The sequence below is a fragment of the Myotis yumanensis genome, unplaced genomic scaffold (assembly GCF_028538775.1).
Source record: "Myotis yumanensis isolate MYYU_CA2020_CCGP unplaced genomic scaffold, mMyoYum1.0.hap1 SCAF_2, whole genome shotgun sequence".
Lineage (NCBI taxonomy): Eukaryota > Metazoa > Chordata > Mammalia > Chiroptera > Vespertilionidae > Myotis > Myotis yumanensis.
In genome coordinates, this window is record NW_027223753.1 from 57,349,925 (window position 1) to 57,376,637 (window position 26,713).

The 26,713-nt window shown below is 35.1% G+C and overlaps 1 protein-coding gene, 1 non-coding gene and 1 pseudogene across 7 annotated transcripts in view; 1 reads left to right on the plus strand and 2 right to left on the minus strand.

The window, feature by feature from the left end:
- DNAJB4 (DnaJ heat shock protein family (Hsp40) member B4) overlaps nucleotides 1-26,388 on the plus strand; it is a 46,857-nt gene extending 20,469 nt beyond the window's left edge. For 3 of the 6 annotated variants that reach the window (XM_070405450.1, XM_070405452.1, XM_070405451.1), the window contains exons 2-3: nucleotides 23,151-23,719; nucleotides 25,138-26,388. In XM_070405450.1, coding sequence (XP_070261551.1) covers nucleotides 23,285-23,719; nucleotides 25,138-25,371 — 669 coding nt within the window. In that variant the 5' untranslated portion in view covers nucleotides 23,151-23,284 and the 3' untranslated portion in view covers nucleotides 25,372-26,388. Of the gene's footprint in view, nucleotides 1-14,941; nucleotides 15,506-23,150; nucleotides 23,720-25,137 lie in introns of those variants that run through there. The other 3 variants (XM_070405449.1, XM_070405448.1, XM_070405447.1) reach the window with 3 other exon arrangements.
- Nucleotides 1,420-1,528, minus strand: LOC139004620 (U6 spliceosomal RNA). The gene has a single exon (XR_011470478.1). It is a non-coding gene; the product is annotated as a U6 spliceosomal RNA (small nuclear RNA).
- LOC139001851 (high mobility group protein 20A pseudogene) lies at nucleotides 2,677-3,760 on the minus strand (annotated as a pseudogene).
- Nucleotides 26,389-26,713: the final 325 nt, after the last annotated feature.

Consider the following 26,713-nt stretch of genomic DNA (forward strand, 5'->3'; position numbering starts at 1 on the left):
GCCCTCTGCTGCCTCTGCCACCTCTGCCACAGCCCCCTCCTGCTGCCGCCGCAGCCCCCACCCGCCTGTGCCTCTGCCCCCGCTCGCTGCGGCTTTGTCCAGAAGGAAGGACTTCTGGAAGGACGTCCAGTCTGATTATCATACTATGCTTTTATTATTATAGGTATTATTAACTCCTAAGGGCAGGGATCATGCCTTATACTGATGTATTCTTCAGGGCACATAACATAATAGGGTCTCAATAACTGTTTCCTTGACTTACTGATTTAATCTAGATTAATAAAAAGGCTATATTTTAAAATATTAAAAACTCAAACAATTGAAACCCATCCATTTAAAATTGAATTATTGTAGAAATACTATTTTTCTCTTACTTATAAATGTCCTTCTTTAAGCAATTACAGTAGTTGGTGCTCATTGTATTTGGAATTAGGTCTCCTAATTTTAGAGTTATAAATAGTTGGAGAGTTAAACAAACTTGTTCAATCAGTTTATTGATTGGCTAAGAGCCTAACAGTTCTGTGAAACAGCAGCCTATTCCTCTCCTTTCCTGCTCACCTCTGTAATACAGACATTTTTTTTTTTCGGTTACTATTTGTCTTACTATGAGGGGCTGTTGGTTTCACTTTGGCCACAGACTAATGCTAATCCCTTTCTCTGGTTAGCCATTAAGTTTTCCAAGTGATTCTCATGGCTGCTTGTGAGAGGAGAAACTTTAGAAAAGAACAAAGTGAAAATTACATAAATTTCTAATTTTCTAGTGTGTGTGTTTTTTACTTTTAATATTGTGAAAGTATGTATGGAGTGAGTTCGTGTAAGAACCAGTCCCACAACTTCCCTCTAAATGTAAAATATTATTTCAAAAATTCCTCACAAGTATCTTTTTCTTGTAGATGAAAAGTGGAATACTATTTTACTTTATTTTTCAACTTTATTGAGATACTAGAGGCCTAGTGCATGAATTTGTGCATGGATAGGATCCTTAGGCCTGGATGGCGATCAGGGCCGATCAGGGCCGATCAGGGCCTTCCAGCTGCTGGCCTTCCTTTCCTGGCTGCTGGCCGCTGCTGGGGCCTTCCTTCATTCCACACTGCCCCCCGATGGTCAGCACATGTCATAGCGAGCGATCGAACGCCCTGTCGAACTCCCGAGGGGACACTTTGCATATTAGCCTTTTATATATATAGAATATATATAGATATTGACATGTAAAATTACAAGATACAGATGATATATCATACAATTGTGCACTGGAAACCTATATAATTTATTAACCAATGTCACCCCAATGAATTTAATTTAAAAATTATAAGATATTTAAAGTGTACATTGTGATAATTTGATATATGTATATACTGTGAAAGGATTCCACCCCTGTAGTTAACTAACACATCCACCACCTCATATATTTATCTTTTTTAAAATATGGAATGCTTCACTAATTTGCATGTTATCAAGATTAGCTGGGGCCATGCTAATCTTCTCCATGTCACTCCAATTATAGTAAATGGATGGCTGAAGTGAATACTGTAATATTATTTTATAAATAAAAATAAACGTTTCTTTAGAGTTCATCTGTTAGGATTTTTTCCTCCCTAAATGTGCATGTGAGAGACATATATGTGTGATATACTTCAGTTCATAGGTTGAAGTTTCTGAAAAATTGGATTTCAGCACTAATGATGAGAAGAAACCTCTTAATCTATCTGTACTGGCTAATAAAGTAGCCACTAGCCACATGAAGCTGTTAAGTACCTGACATGTGGCTCTCTGAATTGAGATATAATGTGAAGTGTAAAAATCACACTGGCTTCTGAAGACTTAGTATAAAAACAAGAATATAAAGTAGCTTCCTGATAATTTTTTTTATTGATTACATATTGCAATGATAATATCCTGGGTTAAATAAAATACATTATTAAAATTAATTTCACATTTCTTTTTACTTTTATTAAAATGTAAATTCTAAAAATGTTTAAGTTATATATATGTTTTGCATTTGTAGCTTTATATTTCTGTTGGACAGCACTGCTCTACATTCTGTGATCTTTCAACATAAAGTGTATAATCAAATACCAATTTACAAGATCCATTTAAAATGACCTAGGCCCTGGCTGGTGTGGGGCTCAGTTGATTGAGTGTCATCCTATGCACCAAAAAGGTCGCCATTCGATTCCTGGTCAGGGCAAATACCCAGGTTTTGGGTTCAATCCTGGTTGGTTTGTGTGTGGGTGGCAACCAGTCGATGTTTCTCTCTCACACTGATGTTTCTCTTCATCTCTGTCTAAAATGAAAAAAACATACTTTAAAAAAGGAGATGATAAAGAAAATGACCTAGAAATTCTATAATTTCTTTTGGCTCTTATTAAATATGGAAAAGTACTGTAGCGAATGCTTTATTTTAACCAATTCCAAAATGCTAGGAAAATATGAGATTAGTTCACTGTACATTCACTAACATTCTGGTAAGCTTTTTAGTGACTTCTTGTAAAAGAGGGTAAAGAAGAAGGGCAGGTTGTTACAGTGCTACTTTATTAGAATACATTTTATTTTTTATTTGTTTCAGGTCTCCAATTCTTTTATTTATTCACTGTAATTCCAAGATTTTAGTAGTATTGATAAAATCCAAGGCCATCTTATTTTTGAAGTGTGATATCAGTGAGCACTCACCATTCCTTAACGGTCAAGTCTGTTTACAACTTCCCCAACCGTAGCAATGAAGTTTTCATTGTCTTGGAGATTAGCTAAAATAATACTGCACAGTCTGTTCATATATGAGTCATTGGTGTCCAGTGTAGGTGTCTCTCCACTTCCAGATAAGGGCATGCTGGCAAAGCTGCTGGTTAACACCTGCTGCAGGATCTCCAGGTGCTGTTGTAAGACAGTGTTGGCGGCTTCGCTCCTGGATCACATTCACTTCCAGCTTCTCCACTGCTGTGCGCACACTCTCCAAGTGCTTCTGCAGGGCTCCATTCCTTCTTCAAACTCCATGTTGCATTTGTGAAGCTCTGCCTCCTGAGCTTTGCTGTGGCTCAGGAATTCCTCTGTAAATATAGGGATGTCAAAAACAGACCGTTTCTTCTGTTTGTTTTTCATGATCATGAGTGGCCTGTCTGGCTGCATTTTGCCTTTGAGATTTGCTTTTCTGGTCCTGGTTTTCCTACTGAAAACCTTGTAGGCCTCAGTCTTCTGATACTGCTCCAGTTCCTTCATATAACGCTCCTTATCTCTATTGGCTTCATCAAAGTAGCGCTGTTTTTCTTAACATTCATTGCCTAACATTCTTGTGATTTCTGGAAATGGGACTTCTGGTCTTTTTGATCAAAGCTGTTCTCGATGCTTATTCATGACCGGAACATATCCTGTAAGGGGGGATTTGGGTGTATTGCTGTCTCAAAGAGGTGTCTTCCTCTTTCTTCCTTTGGACCACCCTTCTTGTTTACATTTTGGCTCTGTTCACTGCCTTCTGCAGTGTCTGAAGGCTCATTCTGAAGCAATTGACCTTGGGAGAGATCCTCCACAAATTCTGGATTGTTGGTAGATGATGTGGCTCCACTACCATATGGAATCTCTGGGTGGGTTAGCCGTGTTGTAGCCAGATCACTACTCTCCTTGGAGCCATCCTCCTCTGCATAAAGGGGAGGCAGGGTGGAACTAGTCATCCAAGTTTCCATCTCTGCCGATAGGGTTAGTCAGGGGCCTGGAGCTAAAGAAAGTCCCCTGCACAGAGGACAATTCTCTGAGCCTCTCTGAATCGCATTCACTCTTCTCCGGCGTCTCACAGCTTGAAAAAAATTCCTCCACAGCACTTTATTATTATGTCCTTTCTTTCCGTTTACCTTATCGTCATAAACACCTTCCCATAGGCAACGTCTATTAACACAATAACACAAAGTTGTTTCGGTGAGGAGAAAAATGAAATATCGGCATGCATTTTAATATCACCACAGAATACACGAATTCTACACTCCCAAAAAGGAAATTATTATTTTTTAAACATAAAATATTGCCAAGTCCGGTGTGGCTCAGTGGTTGAGCGTGGACCCATGAACCAAGAGGTCACAGTTGGATTCCTGATTAGGGCACATGCCCTAGTTGCCCGGTCGATCCCCAGTAGGGGGCAGGCAAGAGGCAGCCGAGCAATGATGATGTTTCTATCTTTCTATCTCTCCCTCTTCCTTCTTCTCTCTGAAATAAGTAAAAACATATTTTTTAAAAAATAAAATATTTCTGATACCTGGATATTTCCAGAAACTCCAATAATTTTCAAAAATGTATTAAAGCAATTTTAATTTTTTAAAAGGCATGTACTTTTACATTTTTTAAAATTTCATTTTAAATCTTCTTTGTAAAGTCTATTAAATCAATAAAATTAAATGTGTATATTTTATTACAGTGCTTTGTGCAGGAGAGTATAAAATCAAGCAATGACAGTATCAAATCTTGAACACTTTGGGGATTATTAATATAACTATAGTGATAAAGTACTGGGAAATTTAGATGTTATAGACAATTAGTGCAAAGAGAATTAAAACTGATAAAGCCCTTCTTCCTATCAGTCTTTTTAGGTTAGTTAGTTTGACATCTTTTATTGGTGCTCTTGAAAGTTTACAAATATTGATGAAACATTGTTAAGAACCCTTTACTGAGAGAACCAAAAAGTAATTTCATTAGCTTCAAAATAAATTGGTATTTAAGAAATGAAGTGAGCTTTTAAAATTCATTTCAAAGACCTAATGAATTAGCCCTTTTGGAAAAACATGAAAGAGCAGTCATTAAGTAAAAAAATGACATTCAAAACTTTCAACAATCTGACCATAACTTTTTTTTTGGTCAGCTTTCTAAGGAGAGCCTATCTAAGTTCTGTGCTTTAATCTGAGCAATCTTTTTGCTGTATCAAATAGATTTTATACTTTTTTGCCTTTGGACTTTGTGTTCTTGGTCCAAATTGCAGATTCCCCAAACCCCATAACCTTGCTCTCTTTCTTTCTAAGTTCTATCAATCTTTCAAGATCATTGAGCATCCTTATAACCTGTATTTTGAACACTGCATTTGGTAGATTGCTTGTCTCCTTTTAGTTTAGTTCCTTTTTTGAAGTTTTCTTCTGTTTTTTTGTTTGTTTGTTTCGATTTGTTTTCATTTAGGACTCCCTGTGTTTGTTTCTGCGTATTAGGTAGAGCTGCTTGCTGTGTGTCGCAGTCTTGGTAGAGTGGCCTTAATGTGTTGGGTGTCCTGTGGGGCCCAGTGGAGCTTTCTCCCTGTCACCTAAGCAGGTGCTCCAGGTGTGCCTCCGTGTTGCTTGTGCGTGCCCCCTCTTGTTGTAGTTGAGTCTTTTAAAATATATATATATTTTATTGATTTTTTTTTACAGAGAAGAAGGGAGAGGGATAGAGAGTTAGAAACATCAATCAGCTGCCTCCTGCACACCTCCTACTGGGGATGTGCCGGCAACCAAGGTACATGCCCTTGACTGGAATCGAACCTGGGACCCTTCAGTCCGCAGGCTGACGCTCTATCCACTGAGCCAAACTGGTTAGGGCTGTAGTTGAGTCTTGAATGCTGTTAGCATGTCAATGTGAGGTATTGATTCTCAGGCTGATTGGTTCTGAGGACTGGCCGTGGCTACAGTGGAGAAACTGTTGTGCAGGGACTGATCCTGTGGAGCAGGCGTCACTTTAGCAGCGCTCTGATGCCTGCCACATCAGCCCTTTAAATATGTTGTTTGTGGATGTGGTTGGACGTGGTGATCTGGTGAGGTCCTCCATGTCACTCAGTCACAATCTGGTTTTCACAGCCAAAAGTTATGGGGACTTCTCTTCCTGGCACTGGAGCCCTGAGCTGGGGAGCCTGGGGTGGTGCCAGGATGTCTCACTCCTCAGGGAGGACCTCTGCAGCTGAGATATCCCTTCTGGTTTTTAACCACCACACCAGCCCATTCTGAGTCTTTGCCCCTTCATACCAGTCTTAATGTGGTTTCTTCAGTATATCCCTTGTTATAGGGGCTTCAAGGTAGACTTCAAACAGTTCTCAATGATGGTTATCCTGCAGTTTAGATGGAATTTTGATGCGGTCATGGGAGGAGGTGAGTAAAGTGTTTACCTACTCATCATCAAGACCAGAAGCCTTTTTCCATTTATTTTTAAAAATTAAATTTTTAAGTAGATTATTTTTTTAGAGCAGTTTCCAGTTCTCTGCAAATTGAGTGGAAGATTTAGAGATTCCCCATGTACTTCCTGCCTCCACACATGGTTAGCCCCTTCCCCCCTTACCAACACCTCCCACTAGATGGAACATTTGTTTACAATTGATGAACTTACATTGATACATCATCACCCAGAGTTCATAATTTACATTAGGGTTCACACTTGGGGTTGAACACTCTGTGGATTTGGGCAAATGTAAAATGACATGAACCCACCATTTCAGTATTAGGTAGAGTAGTTTGCCCTAAAAATCCCTCTGTTCCCCACCTATTTATTCTTCTCTGCCCACTCACCGCTGGCAACCACTGATATTTTTACTGTCTCCATAGTTTCACCTTTTCCAGAATGTATACTTTTTAGACTGGCTTCTTTCACTTATTTAGCAATATGCATTTAGATTTCTTCCATGTCTTTTCATGGCTTGAAAACTTGTTCTTTTTAGTGCTGAACAATATTCCATTGTCTGGATGTACTACAGTTTATCTATTCACCTACTGAACGACATCTTGATTGCTTCCAAGTTTTGGCAATTATGAATAAAGCTGTTATAAACATTCATATGCAGGTTTTTGTGTGGACGTAAGTTTTCAACTCCTTTGATAAGTAACAAGGAGTGTCATTGTTGGATAGTATGATAAGTCTATGTTTATTTTTTAATTAAAAAATTTTTTGTTAATCTTCACCTGAGGATATTTTCCCATTGATTTTTAGAGAGAGTAGAAGGGAGGGAAGAAACAGAAAGAGAGAAACATTGATGTGAGAGAGACATCGATTGGTTGCCTCCTATACCCACCCTGACCAGGATGGAGCCTGCAACTAAGATATGTGCCCTTGACCGGAATCGAACCTGAGACCCTTCAGTCTGAGGGCCAATGCTCTATCCACTGAGCCAAATCAGCGAGGGTGGTCTATGTTTGTTTTTGTAAGAAAACACCAAACTGTCTTCTAAAGTGGCTATACCATTTTGCATTCCCACCAGAAATGAATGAGAAATCCTATTCCTATTCCTATGCCAGCATTTAGTATTACCAATGTTCTGGATTTTTGCCATTTTAATAGGTGTGTAGGGATATCTCATTTTAATATTCATCTTCCTGATGACATGACATGAAGAATCATTTTATTTTATTATTTTAAAAATATATTTTTATTGATTTCAGAGAGGAAGGGAGAGGGAGAGAGAGAGAGAGAAACACCAATGATAAGAGAGAATCATTGATCGACTGCCTCCTACACGCCCCACACAGGATCAAGCCCACAACCTAGGTATATGCCCTGACCAGGAATTGAACTGTGACCTCCTGGCTCATAGGTCTATGCTCAACCACTGAGCCACAGTGGCTGAGCTGGAGAGTCATCTTATATGCTTATTTGCCATCTGTATATCTTTGGTGAGATGTCTGTTAAGATATTTGGCCCATGTTTTAACTGACTTGTTTTCTAATTGTTGAGTTCTAAGAGCTCTTTATATATTTTGGATAACAGTTTTTTATTGGATGACTTCTGAATTATTTTCTCCATCTGTGGCTTGTCTTTTCATTCTATTGACAGTGTCTTTCTCAGCAGAAAATTTTAATTTTAATGAAGTCCAGCTTATCAGTTCTTTCATGAAGTACGCCTTTGGTATGATATTTAAAAAGTAATTGTCACCCCTGGCTGAGTGGCTCAGTTGGTTGGAGCGTCAACCTATACACCAAAAGTTGTGGGTTCAATCCCCGCTCTGTGCACATAGGGGAGGCACCCGATAGATGTTTTCTCACATGGATGCCTTTCTCTCTCTGTCTCTCACTCCCTTCCTCTCTCTAAAATTAATAAACATCAACATATCCTTGGGTGAAGATTAAAAAAAAGTCATTGCAGCCCTGGCTGGTGTTCTCAATGTTTAGAGCATTGGCTTGTGCACCAAATGGTCGCAGGTTTGATTCCCAGTCAAGGGCACATATGTACCTGGGTTACAGGTTTGATCCCTAGCACCTGTCGGGACACATGTGGGAGACAACCAATCAATGTGTCTTACATAGATGTTTCTCTCTCTCTCTTTCTCCTCCTCCTACTCCCTTCCTCCCTTCTTCACATGCTCTCTCTAAAAAAAAAAAAAAAAAAAAAAAATCAATGGGAAAAAATATCCTTGGGTGAAGATTAATACATGAAAAAAGTCATTGCTAAACCCAAGGTCATTTAGATTTTTCCTATGTTCTAGAAGTTTTATAATTTTGCATTTTATTTTTAGGTCTGTAGATCCATTTTGAGTTAATTTCTGTGAAGGGTATAATTTAAAGTCTGTGTCTAGATTTATTTCTTTGCAAGTGGATGTCCAGTTGTTCCAGTGCTATTTATATTTAGCCTTTGCTCCTTTGTCAAAGATCAGTTGACTATACTGGTAATTATGCGTCTATTTCTGCACTCCCTATTCTCTTCCATTTATCTATTTGCCTATTCTTTCACCAATACCACACTGTTTTGATTACTGTATTTGAAACACAAAGCACTTGAAATACAATGAATGTACTTGAAATACAATGAATGCACCTGAAATACAAATGAATATATTTTCAATACAGTGAATACTACCTATGTGAAGTTTTAATGATGAAATTTGAATAGAGTCAAGATGGGTAAATAGCAAATATTAACTGGAATATTTGGAAAGAGCCATTAATTCTTAGTTGGACAGGTTTTTTTTTTTGTGTGTGTATCTGTATGCGTGTAAAAAGGATATTTTGTGCCCTAACTCGTTTGGCTCAGTGGATAGAGCGGTGTTGGCCTGCTGACTCAAGGGTCCCAGGTTCGATTCTGGACAAGGGTATGTACCTTGGTTGTGGGCACATACCCAGTAGGGAGTGTGCAGGAGGCAGCTGATCGATGTTTCTAACTCTCTATCCCTCTCCCTTCCTCTCTGTAAAAAATCAATAAAAATATTTTTTTAAAAAAGGATATTTTGCTATACATATTGTATAGTAATATTTTTTCTAAAATTTTTGTTTCATATGATGAAATCATTGTCATCACAGTGGATAACTCTTCCATAGTCCTCACTATGTGCCAGTCACATGTAAGTGCATCATACATTTCTCTCATTTAATTCTCACAACAACCCTATGAAGTTAGAATTAATATTAATTTCATTTGAGAGATAAGGAACCTGAAGCACAGAAAAGTGAAATCCAAGGCCACACAGCTAGTAAGTGGTATTGCCAAGATTCTAACCCAGATTGTCTGGCTCCAAAGTCTGTGCTTTTAATGACACTATCAGTATTCCCTGGTGCCATCTTAGCAAGTTTTACAACTACTGTTACATACTTATATTTGAGATTATATTCAATATCTAAAGTACTATTAACAAGGAATAAAAGAACCTCAGTTTTCTTATTCTTGATAAGAAGTAGCAGGGAATGGAAGTCATAATTTTTTAAAACCAATCACTGAGAAATTTCAGGACTAAATTTACTCATTTAAGAATTAATTATTGTCAGAAAAGTTTTCAATAGGAACATAGGTAAAATATTAGAAGTCATTTGTCTTTGAGTATTTAAGTATGATATTCTGAGTTTTAATAGTGATATTTTTTCTGAAGCTCTAGAAGGCATGTTGCCTTTCACTATACTAATTTATTATAAACTGAGAAATGATTTGTGAGTTGGAGAAAGAAAACATTTTTATTGTATATGAATAAAGCCAAAGTAGAAGGTTAAGATAGCATTAGTTGAATGACTAGTAATATACTTTTAGTTTTTTGTGATTAAAATTATCTTTAGCTCTCATCTAAATATATTTAATATTTACTTTTTATTTTATATTTAGTATTTGAACTGTAATTATAAAATAAAAATCTCATAGTTTTATAAAAATAATTTTTCTATATTTATAATAAGCCAAATAAGGAAGTTTTGTAAAGTTATAAAAAACAAAATGTAGTATCATTAAAATTTTTACTTAATCCTGGCCCATGCATGGCTCTCTTAAATAGAGTGACACTTTCCCCCTAAATATATTATTAAGCACAAAAAGTTTGTTGCTATCAACTTTGATAAACAAAGTAATAAACAGACTTAAGATTTCTGATTTGGTTGAAAAAAATGAAAATGATTTCTTTTAAAAAAATATTTTATTGATTTTTTTACAGAGAGGAAGGGAGAGGGATAGAGAGCTAGAAACATCAATGAGAGAGAAACATCAATCAGCTGTCTCCTGCACACCTACTGGGGCTGTGCCCACAACCAAGGTACATGCCCTTGACCGGAATCGAACCTGGGACCCTTCAGTCTGCAGGCTGACGCTCTATCCACTGAGCCAAACTGGTTAGGGCTGAAAAATCATTTCTTTAAAATATATTGTAACTTGCTTTCAGTCACAGGTGACCTATTCTCAGCATGAGAACTTGACCTTAATATAAACTGTAAATATTGAGAAGAATCTGATTCTTTGTAACTTTCTTTTAATAAAGGAAATAATTGTGTTTTCATGGAATAATCTCATCAGTGTTTGAGTAGTAAGGTAAAAATTTAAAAATACAAACATGGCCCAGCCAACATGGCTCAGTGTTTGAGCGTCGACCTATGAAACAGGAGGTCACAGTTCAATTCCTGGTCAGGGCATATGCCCAGGTTTTGGGCTCAATCCCCTGTGTGGGGCATGCAGGAGGCAGCCATTCAAAGATTGATGTTTCTATCTATCTCTACCTCTGCCTTCCTTTCTGAAATAAAAAAATATATATATTTTAAAAAATACAAACACTAGTTTCATCTTTGTTAAAAATATAGCAGACTAGCTCTGGCTGCTGTGGCTCGGTTTGTTGGGTGTCATTCAGTGCACCGAAAGGTTGGCAATTTGATTCCTGGTAATGGCACATGCCCGGGTTGCAGGCTCTATCCCCAGGTAGGGGGTGTACAGGAGGCATCCGATCAATGTTTCACTCCCACATTGATGTTTCTCTCTCTCTCTCCCTCTCCCTTCCTCTCTAAAATAATCAACGAAAGATACTTTAAATAGCTATAAAGGAGCCTTAAAGGTATTTAAGGAAAAAAATGTTATAAACTCTGGCTCAGTGGATAGAGCGTCAGCCTGCAGACTGAAGGGTCCCAGGTTCGATTCCGGTCAAGGGCATGTACCTTGGTTGTGGGCACAGCCCCAGTAGGTGTGCAGGAGACAGCTGATTGATGTTTCTCTCTCATTGATGTTTCTAGCTCTCTATCCCTCTCCCTTCCTCTCTGTAAAAAAATCAATAAAATATTTTTTTAAAAGAAATCATTTTCATTTTTTTCAACCAAATCAGAAATCTTAAGTCTGTTTATTACTTTGTTTATCAAAGTTGATAGCAACAAACTTTTTGTGCTTAATAATATATTTAGGGGGAAAGTGTCAAATTTTCTGTCACACATACACATACCTATAATCCTATATAACAAAGAGGTGATATGCAAATTGACCATCACTCCAACACACAAGATGGCCGCCCCATGTGGTCAAAGGTGGCCACCACAAGATGGCCAACAGGAGAGGGCAGTTGTGGGTGATCAGACCAGCATGGGAGGGCAGTTGGGAGGGACTAGGCCTGCAGGGGAGAACAGTTGGAGGTGACCAGGCCTGCAGGGGAGGGCAGTTGGGGGTGACCAGGCCAGCAGGAGAGGGCAGTTGGGGGCAATCAGGTCGGCAGGGGAGGGCAGTTAGGGGCAATTGGGCCAGCGGGGGAGCAGTTAGGCGTCGATTAGGCTGGCAGGGGAGTGGTTAGGGAACGATCAGGCTGGCAGGCAGAAGCGGTTAGGGGCAATCAAGCAGGCAGGCATGGGAGCGGTTGGGAGCCAGCAGTCCCGGATTTTGAGAGGGATGTCCAACTGTCTGAGACAGCAGTCAGATATCCCTCAAGGGGTTCCAGATTGGAGAGGGTGCAGTCTGGGCTGAGGGACACACCCCGCCCATGCACGAATTTTGTACACTGGGCCTCTAGTATCAAATAAGCAGGGATTTATGTGATTTCTAAATAATGTTGCAAATAGACTCTATTTTAGGTTTCCTTTTTCCTTTTCATTTTGAAAACAATTAAATGAGTTTTATTCACATTTTTTTTCTGCTCCATTTTCCCAAAAGGCTGCCACTACTGTTCCCTTTATATATTCTATTTTTGTTATGATAATTATTTACAGGAATGATAATTGCTTGCCTCCTCCACCCCCCAAAAAACCCCACATTTATCTCATGCAAACTTGGATGACGAATATTTAATGTAAAGTGATTGTGTATGGAAATTTCAACCCCTAAGTGAATGTGTGAAATGTCTCTAAAATATTATGTAGTTTAAAAATGGTCATATTGACCCATTACCCTATTGCATCTAATTGCAATGAGTATATTTGTATATATAATCATTTTATCCTATGAATTACTTTCTAAGGACAAATTTCCAAGTATGTTATATACAGGGATTTAAAACCACTTTTAATAACTGTTCCCAAATATTTGAAAGAATTATTTACAAAGCTATTACCCGCCCTCGCCGGTGTGACTCGGTTGGAGTACCGAGAGGTAGCTAGTTTGATTCCCAGTCAGGGCATATGCCTGGGTTGTGGGTCTCCAATAGGGGGATTCATGCTGCTCTCTCACATTGATGTTTCTCTCCCTTTGTCCTTCTCCCTTCCTCTGTCTCTAAAAATCAATAAAAATATTTTTTAAAACTATAAGTGTACAAGTATCTGGTCATTTTGTCAAAAGCTACTAGGTTATTTTATTATTTGAAGTCTTAAAAATTATAATTGCTTCCTTATTAACTTGAAATTTTCAAGTTGAGGTGAATTCTGGCCTTTTGACTTTACCACTATTATTCTTTTATGTGTTTAAGATATTTGAAGAACTATGAAAATCCTTTTATCACCCTTCTCTATGTATGGAGAGCCTGATTTTTTTTTCATTTGTTAATAAATAATTCATTTCTCAGAAATGTGAAAAACCTAGTCTTTGGGTTTTAAAATCATTAAATATGCCAAGTCCTTATAATATTTCTAGCTCTCTGAAAATTATCAAATCAGGTGAAAATTTACTTTTTTTTCTTCTCAGTGTTACCCACCAGAATAATTTAGGCTTTTCATAGATAGTAATGTCAGTGTTCCTTTGGTAATTAATTGTTGATCCCTGCACTGGATTCCAATTTGCTTTTTTTTTAAAGTAGGAGTCTTAAAGTGACTTTGTATATTAGTACTGTTTTCTATGTATTTTTGAATTTGAAAATTTATCTTTTGACATTAAGTATTTCTTGATGGGACTAAAAATGTTGTTGAATATCTGACAAACTTCTATAAGCTGTAACTAGGCTAGATTGATGTTATAAATTTCTAATGTCAAGGTGTTTTTAAAATAGAGTTTTGAGAAATAGGAAAGCTATCAGAATGCACAAAAATGGACATCTGAAAGAATTGCTGAATCATTAATGTAAAGTGATTTGGCATATACAGTAGGTGTTCCCATACCTTAAAAGGTTAACACATGATCATCACCTTTTCACTATACTCTAAACATTATGTACATTTACTTTTCTTCATAAATGTTCTTTTTTATTTTAAGTTTACAGACTTAAAATTATTAAGTATAAGGCTCTATCTAATTCTTTTTTCTATGCAATTCTTTTGACATTTTCTTATTAATCCATCTTTCAATATTATATTAGAAATTGGAACACTTTGAAAAGATGAGGAAACCATACAGGAAATAAGAGATTAGTTATATACATTTAAATTATGACTCATAAATATCCAAAATATATAAGAGCAGACATCAAAAGGATATGTAAGTGATATGACATAAAATTTGTTGATAAATATACCAAACTACAATAAATAAATAAACATATATTCCTAAGAAAAAAGGACTAGAAGGAAATACACTAACATTTAGCAGGGAATTATCTAAAGTGGTATGATAGGGAGGTTTTTATTTTAATCTTTTTCCTTTCTGTTTCCCAAAATCTTTAACAATAATTTATATTTATAATTAGGGAAAATGTGTTCTTAAAAGAAAAAATATTTCTCATACTATTGCCCCCAAAATAGCATATCCATATTTTAAGCTGATCCAGTTAAGGTCTTGAAAGAAACATGAGTATTTACTGTTGGTAACCTGATACTTTTCTCCTCTCCGTCCTGCATCACAAAAGGTCTTCAGTGACTCCTAGGAATTAGAGGTGTCTCGTTCTATTTTAGTTGAAGTAACTAAAATCAGATATGAAGATTTCATAAATATTAGTTTGCCAGAACTATTAACTTTTATTTATATAAAAAGACCATTTAAAATCATTAGCTAAAATAATATTTAAGTCCTCTAGTTATTTTTAAAATATTTTTTTGAAGTTTATGATATAGCCTTTTTACAATGTGAAATTTGTATATTGACTTCCTAGCATTTTGATTGATAAACCCCAGGAATTTTGAAAATGACACAAATTTTTTGAAAATTTTAATTTAGACAAACCATATTTTAGTATTGTATATCTTACACTTGAATAACTTGAAATTGAAGTGAAAATACCTAAAATAAGTACCCATGGGTACTTTTATTTGCATAATAAGTTTAACTTATTTTAACATAGGATGCCTAATAGCTATAATTATTTTTGTTACTTTTCACCTAGAATGGAGTAAATAAAAAAGCGTAGTTATGACATTGTATGCTGAAATATTGGTGTCTTAATCTTCTTGGCCTCTTAAAAAGGAAATACAGATGGTAGAGCCAGAAGGAAAATGAATAGTTAATCGTGGAGGAGGAGAAAACCTAGCTCAGATCTTTGACTAGCGGCAGCTGGGGAAGTGACGTCCTGTAGCATTTGCTGTTCTAGAAAGTACAGAGACACGTAGTGAGAATGGGAGGATCTAGAAGGCTGTCTCTTGTGTAGTGTATATTTATCTGTAAGTGAGCTGTTGGGGAAGGAATTAAATACGGATATGCTGTCTGCTTGCTGCCTTAAGACAGCGAGGCTGAATTGCTAATTGCTTTAACTTTTAAAATACCCTGCTTGGTTTATTTTCCTTAGAATCCTTGTATTGCTAAGACTGGGGACGCAGTTTTCTTTCACAAAGGGAAATCTAAGTTCATTTCAAGGCATTCGAAATGGGGAAAGACTATTATTGCATTTTGGGAATTGAAAAAGGAGCGTCAGATGAAGATATTAAAAAGGCTTACCGAAAACAAGCCCTCAAATTTCATCCGGACAAGAACAAATCTCCTCAGGCAGAGGAAAAATTTAAAGAGGTCGCAGAAGCTTATGAAGTATTGAGTGATCCTAAAAAGAGAGAAATATATGATCAGTTTGGGGAGGAAGGTAAGAATTTGGTGTATATCTTTCTGTCTCTCCAGCTCTGTCTCTCTCTCTCTCTCTCTCTCTTTCCCCGTTCTCTCTCAGCTTTCTGGCTGTCATTAAATTATCAGACATATCAATGTAGAAAGATAAATAATGGATAAAAACAAAATTTTATCTCTGATGATATGAATGAATATTACATAGCTGTCAATCAAATATACTTGTTTGCCTTTTTTTAAGATTTTGGCATTTTGTAATATCCGTATTCTATCACTAGATTTATATTGTTAACATTTATATTTGAAATGAAACCTTAAATTCTCATACACATTAATGAATTGTGTCAAAAGTCTTATGCAACCTGTTTTATTTTTTAATGAGTTTTCTGCCAGAACCAGTAAAGATCCTTCAATCATTTAAAATCTTAAGATTGGCAGTTCAAATTCTGGTTAGTTTCTATTTTATTCACAAAATAGAAGTTTTTTGCCTTTCTTATAGCAAAGCTAGTTTAGCTTGAACAAGAGAAAGTCGTCTCTCTGAGAAGGCCTAGGCATTTAGGTCTAGTTGTTTTTGGCATTCCGCCTGGAGAGGAAAGAATTTTCCTGATGTCATAAAATACCAGAACAAGTTTTTAGCTTAATTGTAAACAGTAATTGTTGCCAAGAAAATGAGATCTCAGAAATACAATTTTTGACCTAAAATGGCCACTTAGCATAATTATTGATTTACTTTTAGGTAGCACTATTTCCTTTGAAATTTTACTGTCTAGGCTATAGAGAAAAGCATGACAACTTCCCTTTCCTGTCCCTGCGGTACTTTTGTTTCTTGCATTGTGAGATCAGAAACTAGTTGAATACAGTAGATGAGATATTTTAAGATTATTTTATCACTCTAGATTTTAAATTAAGTTTGTCATTATCTCCATAGCTATAAAGTAAGTCTATTTTAAATTGCTAATTAACAACAACAAAAATACTTTAATTCCTACATTTTTAAAAATCAGAACTTAAAGTTATTTTATTTTCACCCAAAGTGTTCTCTTTTAAATTCTTATATATTATGAAAGTTTAAGTTATGAAAACTTTTTTGTTATGTCTTTGCATTCTTTATTGCATTTAATGTTAACTTTTTCTAATTAGAAATATATCCTAAAACAGTGAAAAGTGACTATTCATTTTAAGTTAAAAATTAAATTTAGATAAGCAGGGTGATTATTTATTAAGGCTTTTTTCTTTGTTTTATTTTTCTTTTTGATCTGAGTTGCCAAAAATAGCAGCTTTTGCTGCTAGCTTTGGTGTGATGAGGACCTGCATTGTCAGGTTCCTATAAAGTAAATAATTGAAAAAGGCAAATAGTTGGCAGTTTAATCCTGCTTGCTCCTGTGGCCATACTACTCAAAATACTATGGTTTGGTTCATCATAAAAGCTAAGCAGGATTCTTAGGTACTACTAACAGTGTACTATTTCCAAAGAACTTATTTTGTAATTTTGTAAAGAAATCCATAAATAGAGGGGATAAATGGTGATGGAGGGAGACTTGACTTTTGGTGGTGAACATACAATATAATATGCAGATGATAATATTATAAAATTTACACATGAAACCTATATAATTTTATTAACCAATCTCACCTCAATAAAGTCAATTAAAAATTAAAAAAAAGAAATCCACAAATATAAATTTCCATTGAAAACCAGATACCCACTGATTTACTCCACATCTCATTGATAACTGACTCAGCCATAGGACTGAGAATATTTGTCTTCAGAAATTTCAAGTCACCAAATAATACACATTTTTTTGGTTTAACATTACCTTTTAATAGTATTTTTATTGAGTGATATTTCTCTAGTTTGATTTTTACTGATCGTCATCAGTGAGTGAATTTAAAAACACCACCAAAAAACAAACAAACAAACAAAAACTAAAGCGGGATTGTCTATGTACCCTGAATTATTTTTTTCTTTTTGTTTTTCTTTTTGTTTGTTTTTTTACCCTGAATTTTTGTTGTTGTTCTTGACTCAGATAATTTATATAAACAATAGGTAATAGTGAGGGGGGGAAATAAGTTTTTAAATAATGTATTTTAAAGCTCTTCAATGCTTTAAAATATGTTATTCAGAAATACCATTCTCTAGTTATGCTACTTGAAAATAGTTAAAATAAAAGTTACTATATTTGATTCTTTTTAAAAAAATCATTCTTTCTTTACAGAAAAGGATTATATTTGCCTTTTATTCAGAATGTCTCATTCTTTAAAAAAAATCCCTTTGGGTATAGTACTGTGAAAATGTGGGAAAACATTTTTCTCTTTGTTTTTCATATCTGTTCATGCCTGCAGGCCTGGTTCCATAGCCCTATGGCTTTCTCTAGCAGTAACAAAACACTGAATTTTATGATTGGAGCCATTACTAATTTACCTGATGTACTCACCCCCACCCCCACCCGCCAATTATTGCACTGTTTCAAGGCTTGGGACAGTGGGAAGGAACCATGAACTGAGAAGTGTATGAGTGAAACATGCTAAATTATGTATTTAGGAACTAAGAGAACCTAGTGATCCAGTTTGTTCATGGTTTGAAAATCTCTAATATCCACAATTTTAAATGCTGGGTTTTTAAAAAGAGTTATGGATTGATTTTTAGAGAGGAGAGAGAGAGAAAGAGAGAAAGAAAAGAGAGAAACATCAATTTGTTCCACTTATTTATGCATTCATTAGTTGATTCTTGTATGTGTCCTGACAGATCAAACCCGCAACCTTGGAGTATCTAGCTAGATTCTAGACCAACTGAGCTACCCGACCAGGGCCTTAAATGCTGTGTTTTTTTAAAGCTGGATAAAAATAGAGATGTTTTAAATTTATTATGTGGCCCAGCAGTACTACTCCTAGGAATCTATAAAAGAGAAATGAAAATATACGTCCACCCAAAGACATGTATGTGAATGTTCATAGCAGCATTATTTGTAATGGACCCCGACTAGAGACAAGTCAAAAGTACTATCATTTGGTGAATGGATAAACAAAATGTGATAAACACTATGTATGTGTGAGCATGCAAGCGCGCGCGCGCGTGCGCGCGTGCGCGCGCACACACACACACAAAATGGAATACTATTTAGCAATTAAAATTACCAATTTAATTAAGTCTGCTATATCATGGATGAAATTTAAAAACTATGCTAAATAAAAAAAGTTGGATGTAAAAGACTATATAGGCTATGGTCCCATTTATATGAATTACATAGAAAAGGCAAATTTGTAAAGAAAGAAAGCTGATCAGTGGTTGCCTAGGGCTAGAGGTAGGAACAGGGATTAGCTACAAATAGCAACTAGAGATAAATGTTCTAATTATTGTGGTGGTGGTCGCACAATTCTACAACTTTACTAAACTCATCGAATTGTACATTCGATGGTTTAATTTTATGGTATGTAGTAAATAACGTTATTTTAAAAAACAGAAATTTTCCACATTGTTGAATCATTGGAAAACAAAAAACACAGAACTACAGAAATTTAAAATTGGATTTTGAATCACTCCCTCTGAAAAAATTTAGGTTTAGTTCTGAATTGTTTAGTAGATGTCAACACAAGTTTGTATTAAAAGACTAAAAAAAATTTTTTAAGTAACACATCCTTGTAGTATTCTAGCTCTCTGACATTTCTTTATGCCTTCTTTTTTTGCTTGTTTATGGTTTAATCAATAACTTACTTTAAATACTGAAAGGTAGTATTTAGCCCTGGCTGGTTTGGATTAGTGGATAGAGTGTCAGCCTGCGGACTAAAGGGTCCAGGGTTTGATTCCGGTCAAGGGCACATGCCCGGGTTGCGGGCTCGATTTCCAGAAGGGGGTGTGTGGGAGGCAGCCGATCAATGATTCTTTCTCATCATTGATGTTTCTAACTCTCTCCCTCTCCCTTCCTCTCTGAAATCAATAAGAAAATATATATAAAAAAGGAAGGTAGTATTTATATGATAAGACTTTTATTTAGTACATTAATCTCTATATTAGCTTGCTTCTTCAGTTATTGTTTTAAATCAACTGGATCTTTTTATTTACTATATATTTCTAAAAATAAATAAATTGGGTTTTTATGAATCAAAACTTTTTAAAGGTTCTCATACTAGTAATTCTAAAACTTGCTATCAATCTGGATATTTACATGTTAAATCTCCTTAAAGTAAGAGTTATTAAAGTCTTATCATTTTTTTCTTTGAAGTCCTAATTCTTCTCCAATGCTGTTTCTTTTGATAAACTTTTAGTCAACTAACTGTTAGAAATCATTTTTATGGTATGTATCCCAAACACATACTTGTTTTTGGATTGCACATTGGTTGGTTGGTTGCTGTTTTTTTAATCCTCACCTGAGGATATGCTTAGAGAGAGAGAGAGACAGAGAGACAGAGAGAAAGAAATAACATCGATGTGAGAGAGAAATATTAATCTGTTGCCTTCCCTACACATCTCGACCAGGATTGAACCCACAGCCTAGGTATGTGCCCCAACCCAGAATTGAACCCGCAAACTTCTGGTGCACAGGACAATGCTCCAACCTACTGAGGCACCAACCAGGGTGCTTAGTTGTTTTTTAAATAATAGCAGGCTTTCTAAAGCACAGACAGATGTTGTTGACTCTAGAGTGCATTCCTTGGTAATACAAAGTGATATGGTATCTGGGAAACATTTTGGACAGCAGAAGGAATCCAGTTGAATTTTAAAATTTTCCACAAGCAGTTGAAATGTACGTAATAAAAGAATTGACTGTATAGTTGATGACATGCCCATTATAATTCAAGTGCGCAGCAGTGCAAGTGATATTTGCATAATAATTCATGTTATATTGGAGCAGTATGAATTTTGGTTAGATTTCTCTCAGTCATTATAGTAGCCTTGTCATATATCTGAGCGATGTAGTTGACTAGTCTCAAAGAAAATTTCAAAGCCCTGTTGGAGGCTTTTTGTCACCTTTGATACAGGTCATTTTATACAGTATGTAAATCTCAGGAACTCTGTAATCCTGATAGAGTTACTATTTTTGGCAGAGGAGGAAAGGGATTTTCGGGAAAAGCCAAACCCATGATATAATAACTTTTTAAAATTTAAATTCTTTATTGTTTAAAGTATTACATATGTTTCCTTCTCCCCCAACCCCCACCCATTGACCTCTTCCCGGCGTTTCTACCCCCACCCCCCAGCAAATGCCCTCACCCCCCTACTGTCTGTGTCCATGGATTATGTTTATATGCATGCATACAAGTCCTTTGGTTGATCTCTTACCCACTCCTCCTGCCTTCCCTCTGAGGTTGGACAGTCTGTTCAGTGCTTCTATGTCTCTGGATCTATTTTTGTTCATTAGTTTATGTTGTTCATTATGTTCCATAAATGAGTGAGATCATGTGATATTTATCTTTCTCTGACTAGCTTATTTCAATTACCATAATGCTCTCTAGGTCCATCCATGCTATTGCAAATGGTAAGAGTTCCTTCTTTTTTTACAGCAGCGTAGTATTCCATTGTGTTGATGTACCACTGTTTTTTAATCCACTCTCCTGCTGATGGGCACTTTCAAGTTTTTGGAAACTTAGGCTGTTTCCAAATCTTAGCTATTGTAAATTGTGCTGCTATGAACATACGGGTGCATCTGTTCTTTCTGATTGATGTTTCTGACTTCTTGGGATATATTCCTAGAAGTGGGATTACTAAGTCAAGTAGGCATGATATAATAACTTAAAATATTCTTTTCATGAATTCAGTATGTGCTCAAACATTTAGATTTTTGTCTTGCTGACAAAATTAAACTATTTTGGCAGCTAATTTACTCAATTTACTTTATTAGCTCTGTTAAATTATTATACTGTGTTATATTTATGGGATGAAAGATGAAATGATTGAAATAATTTAATGGTTTAGTCACATTGATCATGACCTTGAGTTGTATACATATTCTATCATTTAAAAAAATCTGTTACTAGGTTTTTGTGTGTGTGTATTTTTTTTAAACATTTGGAGCTATAACAATATCACTAAAATTTAACTAAAATAAGTTTGGATGAGCTGCATGTTAAAAGTTCTTGTCCTGTTTATACTTGTCATCCTGTTCCTACAAGGAATGTCTCTAACTGCTATTTGGATGTATCATTCAATGCATATTTTGACAATTTTTATATTATATTGCTCTTAGTCTCTCCAGATTTTTATTCATGTATGAAGGTAAAAATTTAAACACCAGCTAAGACTGTTGGATGAAGTAGAGTTCATGTATACCTTTTAATGGAATAACTCAAATAGAACAAGACATGCAAAACTAAGTCTCTTTGAAAGTATGCTTAATGATTCCAGTAGAATTTATTATTATTAAATATCTCATCTATGTACAGGTGTGATTTTGCTTCTGCCTCTTCTCTATCCTGACATTCAAGATATACCTTTTAAAGTTTCTATTTAGGAGACTAAGAATAGATCATTCCCTTTATTCAATAAACATGAGCACCTGTCATTTTTCAGCCCAGTATGCATTGAATAATGCAGAAATGAATAAAATATTTTCTGCCCTCAAATTACTACTATTTGAACATATTGGGATCTCTTAGTTAAATCTCTGGAATTTATCAGTTTTATAATTTTCAGATTCTGCTCCTGCTTGTTTTTTTGGTCAAGAATTCTCATAAGGCTCATTCAGGAAGTTTATTGATATTGTAATGATGTAAATCCTTGTCAGTATTGCTCCCTTAAAAGATCACTGTAATCCCACTGCTGCCACCAAAAAAAGAAAAAAGAAAGAAAGAAAGAAAAAAGATTCCTGTACTATAGTTTGTGGGTTTTAGTAGGATCTTTCTTTGGTAGGTGGTGGTCATGATGCTTCAAATATATAATCTTTTGTAAGCTATATATTACTTAGTTGAGCCTAAAGAACAGGGTCAGAGGGTCACTAACTTGGTGGGTGAAACAGGTTGTCCATAATAGACAGAAATAACCAGTCCAAAGGCCTTATATATCAAGAGGATTTACAGCTCTTGATTTCAGTCTTCTTTTTAAATGGTGTTGAAATTAATCTAATCATATGGTATGCCTAGAGGAACAATTTTGTTATCTGGGATAGTGATAACAATATTAGTGTGTAAAAAACATTTTTTGTACTATTAAAGTTTTTCAGCTACAGAAAGTTCTGTTTTAATTTTTACGCAGTAAAAGATGATCTGAAATAAAACTTGTTAATATGAATATGGTATTTTATATTGTTGGTTGTGCTCATTGATGATAATGCTACTTAAAGATTTAGATTATACATTTTGCATTGATTACTGAAGACCTTTCAATTGACATCTGGTAAGAGCTTAACTTTATATACTTCAGGTTGTCAACCAGTAGCTTATGAGATAAGAGGTTCAAGACTTCTACTTTCTTATTTATCTGTGGAACAGTGATTAAGGGATAAATTATCATTAAAGATGGGTATTTGGAGGAAGAATTTGAAGCAAAAATTTTAACTTTACATAGAATGATCTAGAGTTATGTAGCTGTTCTGTATTTAGTTATAATGGCATTTCTGGCCAATTTAATAAATTACAATCTAAAGTTGTCAAAGTTTATTAGTGATGCAATTTTTGAAAGTTAAACTTTCAGTAGTTGAAAGCTTTATTCTAATCGTGCTTATTTCTTCACTTAGGGTTGAAAGGAGGAGCAGGAGGTCCTGATGGACAAGGAGGTACCTTCCGGTACACCTTTCATGGTGATCCTCATGCCACATTTGCAGCATTTTTCGGAGGTTCCAATCCCTTTGAAATTTTCTTTGGAAGACGGATGGGTGGTGGTAGAGATTCTGAAGATATGGAAGTAGATGGAGATCCTTTTAGTGCCTTTGGATTCAGCATGAATGGATATCCAAGAGACAGGAATTCTGTGGGGCCATCCCGCCTCAAACAAGATCCTCCAATTATTCATGAACTTAGAGTATCACTTGAAGAAATATATAGTGGTTGTACCAAACGGATGAAGATTTCTCGAAAAAGGTTAAACCCTGATGGAAGGAGTTATAGATCTGAGGACAAAATTCTCACCATTGAGATAAAAAAAGGATGGAAAGAAGGCACCAAAATTACTTTTCCAAGGGAAGGAGATGAAACACCAACTAGTATTCCAGCAGACATTGTTTTTATTATTAAAGATAAAGATCACCCAAAATTTAAAAGGGATGGATCAAATATAATTTATACTGCTAAAATTAGTTTACGTGAGGTAAGTTAGTAAAAGCTAGGATTCTGAAACCAAACATTTATGCATTTGATTTTAGGGAATTTAAATAATAGCTAAGATTTATTTAATGCTTACTACACATTATTTTTTAAATTATCCTAAGAATCCTCTGAGGTAGTACTGCTATTATACCTCTTTTATGAATAAAATTGTACATTCTAAGTTTAGTTACCTATATTAACAATTTAAATGCTAATTTTAAGTGCTACCTAGATTATGTACTATGAGGCCTAACTATAAATTAACTCTACTCTGTTTTTATAAGTGTGGTTTATGAGATCTGAATTATAATCTCCTCACCTTAGTCCATGTGTAAGATTTTTAAAAAAATTGTTAGTTTGGAGTAATTATATAACAAAAAAATGTGTTAAAGACAAAATAATTTATAAGGATACTGATTTGGTACATGAGTTTTAATTTTGTTCTATTTTTAGGCATTATTTCTCAAGTTAGATTATAATCTAACAAATATGGCTATGTCAGTCCCCTGCTTAAAATTCTTAAATGACTCCACATAGCATCTATTATAAAGTTCAAACTCTTTAGCTTAACATAAAAGATCATTTTTAATCTGATTTCCACCCATAACTGTATATGCATTTCCCTAAGTTTGCTCTATTATTATCTTATGTATATCTGTGTCATTGTCTGAGCTCTACTCTGTAGAACACTATTGTGCCCCACTCTGCCTCAATACCAACTATTAGTCCAATGCTTACTTTAAGCATTTGGTATTCCCAGAAACTAAGAGGGTATGTTGGGTGCCTTTTCTCTCACAAAAGACTTCTGCACATGTCACTGTGCCAACATTGTATTGTATTTTAATTACTAGTTTGCTTCTGTGGTCCTTGTGCATTCCTTGAAGTGGGGTCGATATTCATGGTCCCTATATATGCTCAGCATCTATCAGGAATGTGTGGCATATAGTAGGTACTCAGTAAACATTTATTGACTAAAACAATAAATGTATTTTTTATTCTAACGTTTTCCCTCCAGAGAAGTAGGTAGTTGCTCCTATCATATTCTTTCCAGCCCTGAATTTCTCCCTTTCTTCTCCCATTCCATGCCTGCATCTTGAATGTTGCAATAGCAGACTCAAACTGTCCATTTCAGTCCAGGGCAGTGTGAAAGACATGCTTTACTTCTTTTTTCTTTTCCTTTCCTTTCCTTCCCCTTCCCCTTCTCCTTTTATTTTCTCTCTTTCTTTTTCTTTCTTTTTTTTTTTTAGCATGCCTGCTTGTACATGTCCTAAAGGGATTTTCTAATGGGGGAAATAATTTTATAACTATTGATATTCTTTTGGAGATTAAAATTCTGCCATACTGGTATCATCCTTTACAATTGGTAATGTTTTTGTTTAGACTTTTAAGTTGTTTAATTTTATTTTGTGCACTTTTTAGGCATTGTGTGGCTGCTCAATTAATGTTCCAACAATGGATGGAAGAACCATACCTATGTCAGTAAACGATATTGTGAAACCTGGAATGAGGAGAAGAATTATTGGATATGGGCTTCCATTTCCAAAAAATCCTGAACAACGTGGTGACCTTCTAATAGAATTTGAGGTGTCCTTCCCAGATTCTATATCCTCATCATCCAAAGAAGTACTTAGAAAACATCTCCCTGCCTCATAGAATGAAACACTTTGCTACTCATATTTTGATAAGGCACTGAAAATATAAAAGGACTGGCTGTTTATTGATGTAGATGTGAATTCTGTATAAAGATGTATAAATTATTTTGAGGGTTCATTAAATTGCATGAATAGAGACGGGTCAAATAAATAGGCAAAAGGGATTTTTACAGTTAGAGATGAAGAGAAATCATTCACTCTATTTTATTTCTCCCAAGTCAGAAATTTTTAGTATTTTGCTTACATGTAAAGTTTGTTTTTGTGGAGTTAGTAGATATATTTCTAATAAAGTGCTAGACTATCCAAGTACTTTATTTCTTATATCTTTACATTATCAATGTGGTAGGCTCTCATTTATAATGGAAATTTAAATTCTTAACTAAACTGTACATGTGATATGTATTTCTAGAAAATAAAAACCCAAGTCATTTGGAAATGTGGTTAACTAGATTTAAATCACTATCTGAAATGCTGCTATAGGGCTGGTACCCATAAAAGAATATCCAAATGCATATGTTTCATCATTTTGATTTTTAAAATATGCTATAGTGTTTGTTAATAACATAGTTGTAATGTTCTTAAGATGGACATTTTCTCCATAAAAAGGAAATTCATGGCAATTTATCTCCTGTGGAAATCCCAATTGTCTGAATTACTGATATTTTAGAAATAGGCTGTTTTTAAAATACCATATGTAATTTTATGCAAGTTGATTATATATCTTGGACTTAATAAATTATAGGCACATTTTATGGTCCACTAGTTTAAACTAGTTTGTTTAATAATAAATATGTTTTTAGAGGAAATGTTGTTACTTGGAATTAATTTTCCAATTACACAGTCTTCTATAACTTACTCATAATATGCTACATGTACCTTATGCAATTTCCCTAAAAAAGAATAAACTACCACTATGGCGTTAAGCCAAAATATGGGGAAAATAAACACTAACTGCTGCTTATGAATGATGTTACTACTACTTGTTATGCATTAAATATTTTACTTTTTCATATGCATAGATTGCATTTCTTAGGTGTTTTAATTTTTTAAAAATATATTTACATCTAAAAATTGTTTTGTTTTCTGTTTTGTAACTCTAGTGAGAATGATGTTTTGAAACAGCGTTTGGCTCAAAAGTAATTTTCAGGATGATACACACACACAGGGTACACTGGATCCTATTACTCTTTAGCAGAATATGAAATCTTCTTTTAGAAATTCAAGAAGTAGGTTGCAATCACCATTTATTTTATGGCTTTATTGAGATACTAGAGGCCTGATGCACAAAATTTGTGCAAGAGTAGGCCTTTGCAGCTCTGGATGCCTTGGCCCACTCTTGCAGC